This window comes from Pyrgilauda ruficollis, unplaced genomic scaffold (assembly GCF_017590135.1).
Source record: "Pyrgilauda ruficollis isolate IOZ18807 unplaced genomic scaffold, ASM1759013v1 scaffold67, whole genome shotgun sequence".
NCBI classification, from domain to species: domain Eukaryota; kingdom Metazoa; phylum Chordata; class Aves; order Passeriformes; family Passeridae; genus Pyrgilauda; species Pyrgilauda ruficollis.
The window spans coordinates 2,931,562-2,943,655 of NW_024528488.1; the positions used below are offsets into that span (position 1 = coordinate 2,931,562).

The 12,094-nt window shown below is 44.4% G+C and overlaps 1 protein-coding gene across 1 annotated transcript; it reads right to left on the bottom strand.

Moving 5' to 3' along the window:
- Nucleotides 1-809: 809 nt before the first annotated feature.
- On the bottom strand, nucleotides 810-11,675 carry LOC121362845 (serine/threonine-protein kinase PAK 3-like). Its single transcript, XM_041484720.1, has 12 exons — nucleotides 11,573-11,675; nucleotides 10,619-10,668; nucleotides 9,628-9,735; nucleotides 9,026-9,179; nucleotides 7,976-8,039; nucleotides 7,161-7,209; nucleotides 5,834-5,946; nucleotides 4,873-4,990; nucleotides 3,496-3,595; nucleotides 3,183-3,379; nucleotides 2,026-2,163; nucleotides 810-938 (listed from the first exon to the last, which is right to left on the bottom strand). The coding sequence occupies exons 1-12, from the start codon at nucleotides 11,673-11,675 to the stop codon at nucleotides 810-812; spliced, it is 1,323 nt and encodes a 440-aa protein (XP_041340654.1).
- Nucleotides 11,676-12,094: the final 419 nt, after the last annotated feature.

The window sequence follows — 12,094 nt, forward strand, 5'->3', positions numbered from 1 at the left end:
GAGTGTATATAAAATATATATATATATATATGCACACTGTGTATACACACACTATATACACACACCCTATATAGGTATATACAGATATATAATATATATGCACACTATGTATATACACGATATATACACACACCCAATATATATATGTATATACAGATATATATATATATATATGGAGTATTATATAAGGAACTGCAGTTCAGGAGAGTTATGGGGGGGTTGTGAATAGGTGACAATATAAGGTACAAGGTAAATGTATGTCCATAGCTCTGTAACACACTATCTATACATATAATTATATAGAAACATTATATATATAGGACTATAATAATAATATATATTATATAAATATTTTACATATAATAATTATGCAGTATATTGTGTCTGTGTACATTTGCACACCCCCCATTTAGCAATCTATGTTATACACGTCTTTCTCTATAATCTCTATATATTTTTGTGTCCACATGTTCTGCCAGGTGGAGGGAGGACAGGGAATTCTCCAAACACTCCACAGTCCCACCTGACTGCATCCAACAGGATGTTTTGGCTTCCCCGTTTGGCTGGAAATGCAATTGCACTTTCTTCCTCACCCAGAATTGCTGCAAGTGGCCAAAACCCAGCCCATGGGCATTCCAGAGGCAGCGTAGCCTGGAGCTGATGGATGAAGGAGACCCTTCCCCATTTTCAAACCATACCAAATCCCCCATAATTGGGACTTTCCACCTTTAAGAAGCAACCAATAATTCAGAAGTTGTTGTGGAACCACTCTGTGAGAAGGGAGCAAATCTCCCAAAGGAGTGAAAATTTTATTCCTTCTTTTGCTCTGGGCTGGCACTGCTGGCCTGAAGTGCTTCCATGGCCTTACAGAGTTTCCTGGCTATACGGATCATGTCAGGCAGGACAGAGAGACTCACGGCTGTTCGTAAAAATGGATGCTGCCCAAAGGGGAAAAAAGAAAGGAACTGTTACTTTCCAAAGCCAGTTTCTTACAAGAGGAAGCATGATTCCTCTGCTTACCAGAAATACACATGAATAGGACTGAGGGGACCATCTGCACTTCAGTCTTAATATTCAGGACCTTGCTGTCAGAGGCAAACATGGCCCAGTGATCTCATTAATCAATTTATCAAGGGGTCTTCAGCTTGCTGGGATTTTGACCCCGCCGGCACTCTGGGAATGCCACTTGCTGCCTTAGGGCTTTTTTAATTTCAGGAAACTCAAAGGAGTCACTTAGGTTCCTTTTTTCTAAAGGCAGGGCTGCTTCAGTTGTCAGAAAAGATGAGTGCAAGCTGTTCCACAGGGAACTCCAGCACCTCCAAGGAATGTTGATCCCATTAGGATCTAGGGCTGTGCTGTTCTGAAGGACACTGAGGTGCAGGTTTTCAGCACCAAGACAACAAGAGCCAAATCTCTGCTGGGCTGGGACTGGGTTCCTCTTCCACCAACACCATTTTGGGCCTGTGTACCTGGCACCATTCTACTGCAGCTCTCTTGCCACCAGCTAAGACTGAATGCACTCCCAAAATACAACACAGAAATGGTCAGAGGGTGGATGGAACACCTTTCCTCTGAGGAAAGGCCAAGAGAACTGGGATTGTTCAGCCTGGAGGAGAGAAGGCTGTAGGAAGACCTTGTTGCAGCCTTCAAAACTTCAAGGGGGACCCATTTTTAGTAGGGCCTGTTGCAAAGGGACAAAGGATAATGGTTTTAAATGAAAAGAGGAGAGATTCAGGTTAGGTCTAAGGAAGAAACTGTTTATACTGGGGGTGGTGAAACACTGGCACAGGTTGCCCAGAGGGGTGTTGGATGCCCCATCTGTGAAAACATCCAAAGTCAGGTTGGACAGAGCTCTGAGCATCCTGATCAAGTTGAAGATGTCCCCACTCATGGCAGGGAGGTTGGACCAGATGGACTTTAAAGGTCCCTTCCAAGCCAAATTCTTCTATGATTCTACGTTGCAAAGCACCCAGACTGGGGATTAACAGGAGAGGAGACTTTCCCCTGCAGCCACTGGGCCTCTACCTGCAGGAGCTCCTTGGCTGTCCAGCGGATGCTGGGGTTGGTGTCCAGGCAGGAGTGCAGGAAGGCGTGGAACAGAACTGACATCTTGCTGGGCATCCTCAGAGGGGGGTACCTGTTCCGGGCGATCAGGCGCTGAGCCTGGGGACAGAGGAAGCACGGGACAGCCACTGACCATCCCTGGGGTCACAGCTCCACTGCAGGCCCTCTGGCTTTCTGAGAGCTCCTGGTGCCTCGCAAGGGGCTGTGCTCAGCATTGGAGGCAAGGCAGCAGGGAACTGTCAGTCTCAGAGCAGGGATGACAATGAGCCTGAGTGGAGCTCAGCTGGTCAGAGCATGGTGCTGGTGACAGCAATCCCCAAATGGGCCATTCACTCAGGAGCTGGACTTGGTGATCCCTCCCAGCTCAGAATGTTCTGGGATCTGGAAATTATTCTCTTCATCTGGGTTTGCTGCCTTAAAACAAGGCAAAAGCAATCCAGAAGTGATCTTCCAAGAAGAGTCAAGGAACTTTTTAAAAAAGAGTGGAAGACTGAAATCTTCAGAACTGTTGTCTTCCTCAGGAATCAACTGTGCAGCATTTAGCCTGGTTTCAGCTAATAGCCATGAAATTTTATCCTGGTATACATTCCTCCACTATTCCTCACTCATTTAGTAGTGTAAGAACTCATCATTTCATTTTAAGGAATTAGGATCTAAAACTGAAAACTTTAAAATACATTTATTACAAGTAGCTTTGCTAAAATATACTTTTAGAATTTTTTTGGGTAATACATAATTATGGCATCACTAGAACCAGTGACCCTCCCTGAAAGGCACTGGTCAGAATTTGAAAAGACTTCTGGGCCTGCAGATACACTTGTAATGCTTTTCATAATAATTTCCCAATTGGAGAAACTTGCTGCTGGCATTCCCAGCTCCAGCTCAGAGAGAGATCAAACACAGCAGGAGGAACTCAAGCAGTGTTGGAAGCCAAAAAGGCACATTTTTGCACTTGCACAGATCACTTCTCCTCTGCTGACATGTTCTGCAGGGATATTTCTAGAAGTGGGCCTTGGTGGAACCATTTCAAGCTGATTTGAGTGGGATTTTGGTTCATGGGAGACAAAACATGGCACAGATTGGCAAGACAGTGGTATCTGACAGTGTTTGAACCTTACCTGGACAGGGCTTTCTCTAAAGTATGGAGGTTCCCCCTCCAGCATTTCAATGGCCACAATCCCAAGGGCCCAGATGTCCACTTGGGTGTCATATTCCTTTCTTTTCAGGATTTCTGGTGCTACCCAGTAAGGAGAGCCAAGCAGTGTGCACCGTGTGCTCCGCTCCGGGGTCAGCTGAGCACACAGGCCAAAATCAGCTGAGGAGGAAAACAAAAGTACTGTCAAATCAGCTTGAACCATGAAATCAAGCACAAGAAATCCTCAGTCTGTGTCTGAGAACATGGGGATGCTGTGCCTGACCAAGAATACCTACTCAGTTTCACAGATCCGTCCATCCCGAGAAGAATATTGTCACTTTTGACATCTCTGTGGATCACTTTCCTTGAATGAAGGAAATCCAGGGCTTTGAGGCACTGAGACAAAACCCATGAGGGTAGAAGTTAATTAACCTCATTTCATCACACAAGAATAGGAAATGGGTCTAAAAGATTGAATTTCTAGGTGAAACACCAATTGTTGATCTAGACTGCCCATCCCTAACCCAGCCAGAATGGCTGCAGTGGTTCTGCTCTCTCCATGCAGGTGACAAAGGAGGGTTTGTCAAAAAGGAAAAAAAAAATCTCTCTCCCTCCATTATGAAGTGTATCACTTTTGTGTGGGAGGCTGCATGACAGAGGTTTTATGTTGGCCTCAACAGCACATTAAGCAGCACATTAGTCACTTTTCAGAAGCAAACACCACTTGGGGTGCAATGCTCTCCTTTTAAGCTGAGGGCTGTGAGAAAAGAGGCTCTGTTTTAATTTGTTGTTAGTTTAAAATTCTGCCATGAGCATGTTTGCTTTTACAGGCCAAGAATGCAGTGCAGACATGCTCCAGTTTAATGAGGCAAAGTTTAGAATCGTAAATAAATTTAAAAGAGACCATGACAAAAGTGTACAATAACAGGGTATAAGAAATGCAGTTGTGTTGGCAGGAGGCTCACTTAGATGCCCTTTGTCTTAGGTTGACACACATCTTGCAAATGTACATTTAGATGAGAAAACAATGAGTAACAAATATTGAGAGCAAAGCTATAAAGTGGACAGGTTCTCTGCTACATGGCATTGCATTACAAGAATACTCAGACCCGGGATGGTTATTACAAGTAGTAAAAACAGTTCACAACACCTCACAAAAATGGAATTTTTTCCTAGTCAAATCTTCTGACAAAAGGAAATTCTGTTAAGGGAGAAGAGCCATAGGGAATAGAGGTGTGGATCTAGGTACACTTTGTGATTTTGTGGCACGGCTTTTTGGGGTTTCTTTAAGTCCATTTCTTACAAAATGTGTCTTTGTGAGTGACCCCATCTTTTCCAAGACTTTGCTGGTCCTCCACTGCCTGTGGTTCTGTTGGCAGTGTACTATTGCATTTGTATTTTTAATTTTCCTAATAAATAACTGTTATTCCTATTCCCATATCTTTACCTGAGAGACTCTTAATTTCAAAATCCTAATAATTCAGAGAGAGGGGATTTACATTTTCCATTTCAAGAGAATCTTCTGCCTTCCTTAATAGACACCTGTCTATTCAAACCAAGACACCCTTTTATTTTACATTTCATAACAGCAGCACTGAAACAAAGCTCTGAACACGAAGTCACTCCTGTCCCACCCTGTGCAAGCGATTGGAAGCACAAGCAGGGTCCCTCACCTCCCTGCTGATAGCAGCTATAATTCTTTCCTCCATTAAGACTTGGACAAGAACGCTGGTTAAAGTGCCTCCATCCACATATTCCATCACGAGCCACAGGTCTTCATTCACCAGGTAGCTGAGAGAAGAAAATAAAGGCATGGAGATGAATGTATGAATGTACACAGCTAAATTACCTTGTGAAAAGACTGCAGGGGAGTTTTGTTTCCAGGTCACTTGTAAATGGAGGCAGAATGAAATGGAGAGACATTCCTTGTAGGTGACAGATTATTTGGAACCTGTGCAGTCTAAATGAGAAAGGCTCATGAGAAATTAAATGAAAAATGCAGTTTAGTAATAGAAGAGGATCAATCTGGAACCGGGACACTTGCCATCAACTGAGTGACTATCTTAATTTATCAGTTCCACCATTCACTGCAGGAACAAGGCAACACAATCCAGAGTTATCCATGGGAGGAGGCTCTGCACCACTGAGGACAGATGTTGGCCAACCATTTGGAAAACACTGCATAAAATACAGTCAGAAACAGGAAAAACTATGTTAAACTGGCAAATTATGTGGTTCTTCAAAAGAGAAATTTAGTCTTCCTGGCTTCCACAGCAATGGAAAATGGTGGGAAGAGTCCAAGGGAGATAACTTCTATGATGGTTTATCAGCACTTATCGTTAAGGCACAGAAAATATGATCAACCTGAAAAACCAAACCCCAAAACAACACAGAGGTAATGAACTGAGAAGCAGTTGTTTCAGTAAGACATGGCACATTCAGGTTTTGAAAAGAGGTTTCCGACTACATACACCAGAAAAGATTAATGGAGACCCAAGGCCATCTCCTCCCACCCACTGATGAACAGAGAAATGAGAAAGAGCTGCATGTTCTGCCAGTGCCCAGAAGGGTTTTTAAACCTTTGTCTGGCTGTGTGTGAACAGACATTCCCTTGCTAACATCAGAACCACTCACCTGTCTACATAATTGACAATATTGGGATGCCTGTTTTCCTTCATGATCTGAATCTCGTTGACAATGAGTTCCTTCCTGCTCCGTTTGCGGAGAGGCATCTTCTTTAGGGCCACCTGGAATGAAAGTGGAGCCCATGGACCCCAAAGGTTCTGCTGCAGGAGAGCACAATGACCATGGAGAGAGTGTTTTTGGAGTGATGGGGCTGGGCTGAGCCAGCTGCCTTGTGATCAGACACCAGGGCTCAGGAAGTGACAGGACAACAGCTGATTTCTCCACTTGCTTGGCTGTCACTTACAGGACACTTGCCAGAGACATTTTGCCTTCTAAACTCCGCAAAAATCTCCCTAAACTATCACCCACAGATCTCTGACAACACCCTGCACCCACATTCTTCCCTGATGCCCTCAGTTTATCACCTCTGTTATTATTCACACAGGTTTTGCAAGCAGGATTTTGTGACTGTGAAAATGTATCAAAACAGCTGGGAATCCTTCAGCAATTCTATGGGGTTTGGCCATTATTTCAGCCACTGCTGCTGGTCTTGGTTGAATAACAAAGTAAACACATGCATACATGACGGATAAAATCCCACCCTAAAAGATCATAGCAGTTACACACACAAAAATATTACAATCCCACAACATTTCTTAGTTCTTGAACTTCAATTTTGCTACTCCGAACTCCGCAAAAATCTCCCTAAACTATCACCCACAGATCTCTGACAACACCCTGCACCCACATTCTTCCCTGATGCCCTCAGTTTATCACCTCTGTTATTATTCACACAGGATTTTGTGACTGTGAAAATATATCAAAACAGCTGGGAATCCTTCAGCAATTCTATGGGGTTTGGCCATTATTTCAGCCACTGCTGCTGGTCTTGGTTGAATAACAAAGTAAACACATGCATACATGACGGATAAAATCCCACCCTAAAAGATCATAGCAGTTACACACACAAAAATATTAAAATCCCACAACATTTCTCAGTTCTTGAACTTTGATTTTGCTACTCCACGAGCAAGCTGAACTCCACAGCTCAGATTTGCAATTATTTTCTGGGTTCTAAATAAATAACCCATTCTCTGGTATTTTAAGCCTTAATTATGTCCCTCTCTGAAAGATACCACTGCCCCTCTTGCATTATTTCTGGAACTGAGCAGGAACAAAGCCTGTCCAAAATGAGTTTTGCAGGCTGTCACCGCTCTGTGCTGGAGGAACAGGCTGTGCAGGGAAGCTCCACTGGCACCCAAAGCTCCAGCAGAGCTCCCAGCAGAGGGGAAAGCCCTGAAGAGCTGCACGGTGTGCTGGGGGTGCTGGCACTCACCACATCTCCCGTGGCTGGGTCCGTGGCTTTGTAAACAGTCCCGAAACCCCTGGAAACAAAAGAGCAGTGAAGAAAGGAGAAGCAGTTCAGGTGCTGGGAGTAAAAGCCAGCCCAGACAGGAGATCTCTCCTGCATGAAGTGTTTTAAAACACCTTGGTTCATCTATTCTTCAAAGCAGCACAGCAGCCCTCTGTCATGCAGTGTCCAAGGGAAAACTGCAAAGAAAACTGAAGAAAAAGAGCTGGGGCACAGATTTGCAAAAACCTAAGAGCAGGGGGAGGGTGTGCCTACAAAAACTGAGAAATATTTAATTTTTTTTTTCCATTTTGCCTTGTTGTGTTGGGTTTTTTCCTTCTTTTTGTGTTCATGTATTTTTTCCCAGGGAATGCGTGCTGCAGACTACACAGGATGGGTTTTTGTGTGACAGTGTGAGCTTATTATTTCACCTCTGGTTTCAATTTCTAAACTATGTGGTTATAATCCAAATTACCAAATATTTTTTAAGCAAAATATTTGAAATAAATGTTATTGAGAACTTTTATCTGACAGCTGTGGGGTGGTAAGGTGCTCTTTTAGGCAATAAGGCTTGAGGGATAGGAGATTTTTCAGGTCTGCTCCTTGTTGCAGGCGAGGCACTGCCAGTGTCAAGTTTTCTTTGACAACACCTTCTGACCGTAATTATTAATTCTGACCTGTAATGAGATGGGAGGATCTAAACCCACATCATGTTTGGAGCTTGCCTGGATTCACACTTGATATTCCAGCAGCAAAATGCCCAGCCCATGGCTTTGTAGGAGTAACTGGGAGGGACTTACCCTTGGCCAACTTGAACAAATTCAGTGTATTTGGTCTTAGGGTCCCCCTCGTTCACAATGCCCCCTGAAAGAAACGAAATGCAGGATGCTCACTTGAAACAGACACCACTCTCCAGCAGATGGGAAATGCAGCCCCGCTGTCTGGCTGTGAGCCCTCTGTGGGCAACAACAGCAACAGAGGCAGCCCCAAAGCTGTGCTGGAGGAACAGGCTGTGCAGGGAAGCTCCACTGGGCACCCAAAGTTCCAGCAGAGCCCCAAAGCACAGATAGCTCCATGGATTTTCTGATTTTCTACAGTGTTTTGAAGAGTTACCTTGACAGGAAACAAAGCACCTGGAGAAATATGCATAGGAGACAGAAATCAGGAAAGACCAGGTACCAAAGCAAGAATTTGTTTTCTACAAACATTTAGGAGAGCTAAAACAACACAGCCTTTATTTTCCTGGGAATAAACCCTCTGTGTGATTCAACAAAAGGTTGAATATTTCTGAAGATTAAATGCACCTTGGGTTCTGGGATTAATTTTTAAGAAACAGTGCAAAGTGTTTCCAGGAGAGAAGGGGACTTCCCAACTTTCAGCAGTTCACCAAAGGATTGTCTTTATGATTTTAAAGAACAGCATCTTGTGTTATAATCAATAATGATGGGGCTTTAGGATCCAGGACCCTCATCATGGGTTACCAGGCTAAGTTCTGATGATAACCTTGCCTGTGCCATTTGAAGGACCACTGCTTGTCTTCAATCTGACAGACTGCTGTGAAGTATTTTTGCTCCAATGATTTGTCAGGAGACTAAAGAGAATTTAGGAGCCCAAATATCCTGCTTGATTTGGCCATCAGCACTCAGGAGTTCAGTAGTTCATTAGGTCAAAGCATCTTCTGCTGAATCAGAAACCATCCCTGCTTTTGCCTTCAGCGCAGATGGAAGAGCAGAGAAACTGAACCCAGTCTGGGCTGCCCTGAGGAATGCCCAGAGAGAATTCCTGCTCCCTGTGTCCCTGTGCTGCAGCTGAGGCAGGGACACACACCAGACAAGGCACACCACACGTACTCAGTTGTTCCAGCACTTCCTCTATCACGTGGACTTTCTTCTGCAGCCGGACCCTGGGTTTGTCCAGAGTGCTCGAGCTTCTGCTGAGGGTGTCAGACAAGAGAAATGTCTCATCATCTGCATCTTCAGCTCCCAGCAGAGAGCTCGTGTGGATCTGTGGTGAGAAATAAATGTCAGGAAGGGAGCAGGCAGGGATCCCGTGAGTTTCTATTCCAAATGCAAACCCTCAGGAAGATGCCTGCCAGCCATATCCAGTGCTCTTAAACTGCTTTTTGCTGTCCACATCACAAACTGAATGAACAAAACCAAAACAAGTTCATGGCCAGTTTCATGTTCAATTTTCATGGATTTTCTCAAATAATCTGTGCAGAGGGGCAGGTACATCCAAGAGACAATTTCTCCTGTATCCTTCAATTTCTCCTGTATCCTGCAACTGATGACTAAAGGGGAAGTTCAACTGCAATTTTCCAGGTGCCAGTGGCTGGGGTGAAGCACAATGTCATGGCAGGACTTCAGCCCTCAGCACCTCCAGCTGTGAATGGCAGCTGCTGGCCGAGCAGAAACTCTGAATTGCACCAATGGTAACCAAAGCTGGCACTCACTGATTCTCCTGAGGCGACAGCTGCAGGTTCCTCGTCCACCTTCTTCTCATTATCCTCTTGTCCAGGAAGGGAAGGAGCCAGCTGAGGTCCTGGTGGCAGTATTGTGACCTGGGGACAGGAGTGAGAGTCTCCCTTCTGCCACTTGGGAGGTTTGACAGATAAACACAACTTTCAGCTGCTTTGACATCAGAAACTGATCTAGAGATGCACGTGGTCCTACAGCCTCAGTTCGCTGTTGCATGTGTCACAGCACAATTTAAATATCTATAAATTATGGGGGGGTTGAAACAGCCCCAGCTGCTGCTCTGCAGGGGCAGAGCATTACATCAAGTTGCCCCAAATTTGCTGCTTCCCAACTGCTTTAAAGGTGTCACAAACTGCTTTAAAGGTGTCACAAAGGCCACTCAGAGAACTGAAGCAAATCAAAGGCACCATTCTGCACCTTCACACCTCACTGGTGCTCTATTTAAAATGTTTAATATTAACCCTAATAAATTTGGCTAATAGTACTGTGGATGTCATTTCCCTCTCTAGGATTGTTATATCAACCCAACATTTATTAGTGTGGATTGTTATTTAAAACTTCCTTTCAATGGTTCCAGTGAGTTACATTATCAATTATAAACTTATTTATGTTCAGCTATATATCCAGCTGTACTAAAGATAAACCATGAAACTTGCTAGAAAGGGAATTCTAAGTTGTTAAAACTAAATTAAAATGGGGCAATTATACAGTATTGAAAATTGCTGTGAATTAGATATTCCACCATGGCTAAACCCACAATCTTCCCCCTGCAAAACCAGACTTTCATCTGTTTAAAAGCTTTGAACAGAAATTGAGGAAACAGCCAGGGATCGCTTTGCTGCTGCTGCAAAACCCAACATGGACATTTTTTCAGGTTGGCACGCTGTTGGAGCAGGCAAAGCTCATTCACAGCTTCCTCCACAGTTCTTAAACTCTAGGAATGCCAAAGGTTCCTTTCCCACTCACCAAAGGAGGGGCTGCCATGTGTCCACCTCTGGATAACTGGATGATCAGATCTGCAGTGCGCAAGAGAAGATGAACCAGATGCTGTTAGAAAACTGCCTCTTGTGGGCATCCCCCATGGAACAAGTCAGCCCAAATAAGAGAGCATTTTATTTCACAACATCCCTCCAGGAGCAACAGTTCTTTTCTATAGTAAGCAACAGAACAGAACAAAATACCAGATTTTTTTTCTTCATTTTTCCATCTATTTTTTCTGCTGCTTCACCATTAAATAAATAGAAACTCAGTCAAGAAAATGTAAATTGCTCTTTAAAAGCCAATGATTCTGCTCTGCCCAAGAGCTAAAGTTTTTTGGTTTTTTTTTTTTTTTTTGGGGGGGTTTTTTTTTTAAAATGCATATGTTGGTTCTTTTTAGCTTGCTGAAAATGCTTCCCTAGAAAAGCGTTCCCAAAATCCCCTTAGCCAGGTGAATTCTATTCTGACACTGCACAGGAACAGCTCCGGGGTTCAGGAGCACACACTGTTGGGAAGTTATGATTCCCCATGAAGGTCATCTCTATTTTAGCACAGGTTGTTAGTCAAATCCTTTCATTATGGGGAAAAAAAAAGATGTTTTCCTTCAGTTCTGAAGATAATTGCACAGTTTTTAGAAGCATTTCTGACAAGCTCTTCAGTCTGCATTTTGGAAGTTGGCTGAAGCAGCAAAGGGAGGGAAATACAGACTCCCCAGACTGTTGTGTGTGGGGCATGGAACCCCCCACAGGGCTCCCCACATTCCAAACGCTGTTCCCATTGAGACACCCCTTTTAGCAGAAGTTGTTGACAGGAGCTCTACCAAACCAATGCCATCTGACTGTCATTGCTGTTCCAAAATCAGCTCAGTTCCTAAGGAAGAGAAGAAAGAGCACAGTGATCCCAAAGCCAGATATGCTGCACCTCGGGCAAAGCACTACTTACTCCCCAGATGAGCTGTCACCAGCCAGGGTTTATCTGGATAAAAATACACTGCAGAGGCAGCAGACAGAAAATCACACGCTGTGGCACCAACTTGCTGGATCATTTCTGCAGACCTGTGCTAGAACTCGCAGAGCAGCATAACCCAACAGTCAGCTAAAAACCTCGCTGGTTTGCAGGCAGCCCACTGAGAACTCCTGCAGGAGGAGGATCCTCCTGGAATGCCAGCAGAAGGGGGCATTAGGAGTTCTGGATCGCAGGAACGGCAGTGTCTGTTGGCACTGTGGGGACTTGCCAACCCTGCAGTGACACCCCAGCGGGCCCTGACATCACAGTGGCAGCAGCTGCACCTTCACACTCTGTGGAGTGGTCCCAGGCTGCTTCTGGAACAGCTGGATGCTCAATTTTGCTCATTCTGGAGCCTGACATCCCTTCATGGCATTGAGATGTCAACCTTCCTCCTGATGCAAAGCTCCTATTTCTGCATGGAACTCACCTGGAAATCAACTCTGTGCTCCCATGGAG

What these genes read in the sequence shown, in the direction of transcription:
- LOC121362845 (XM_041484720.1), bottom strand. Translation starts at nt 11,675, where the DNA reads ATGATCCAGCAAGTTGGTGCCACAGCGTGTGATTTTCTGTCTGCTGCC. An exon ending in ACCCAGCCACGGGAGATGTG is followed by an intron (nt 5,947 to 7,160) that starts GTGAGTGCCAGC and finishes CTTTCATTCCAG; the next exon opens with GTGGCCCTAAAGAAGATGCC. An exon ending in CAGCCAAGGAGCTCCTGCAG is followed by an intron (nt 939 to 2,025) that starts GTAGAGGCCCAG and finishes CCCTTTGGGCAG; the next exon opens with CATCCATTTTTACGAACAGC.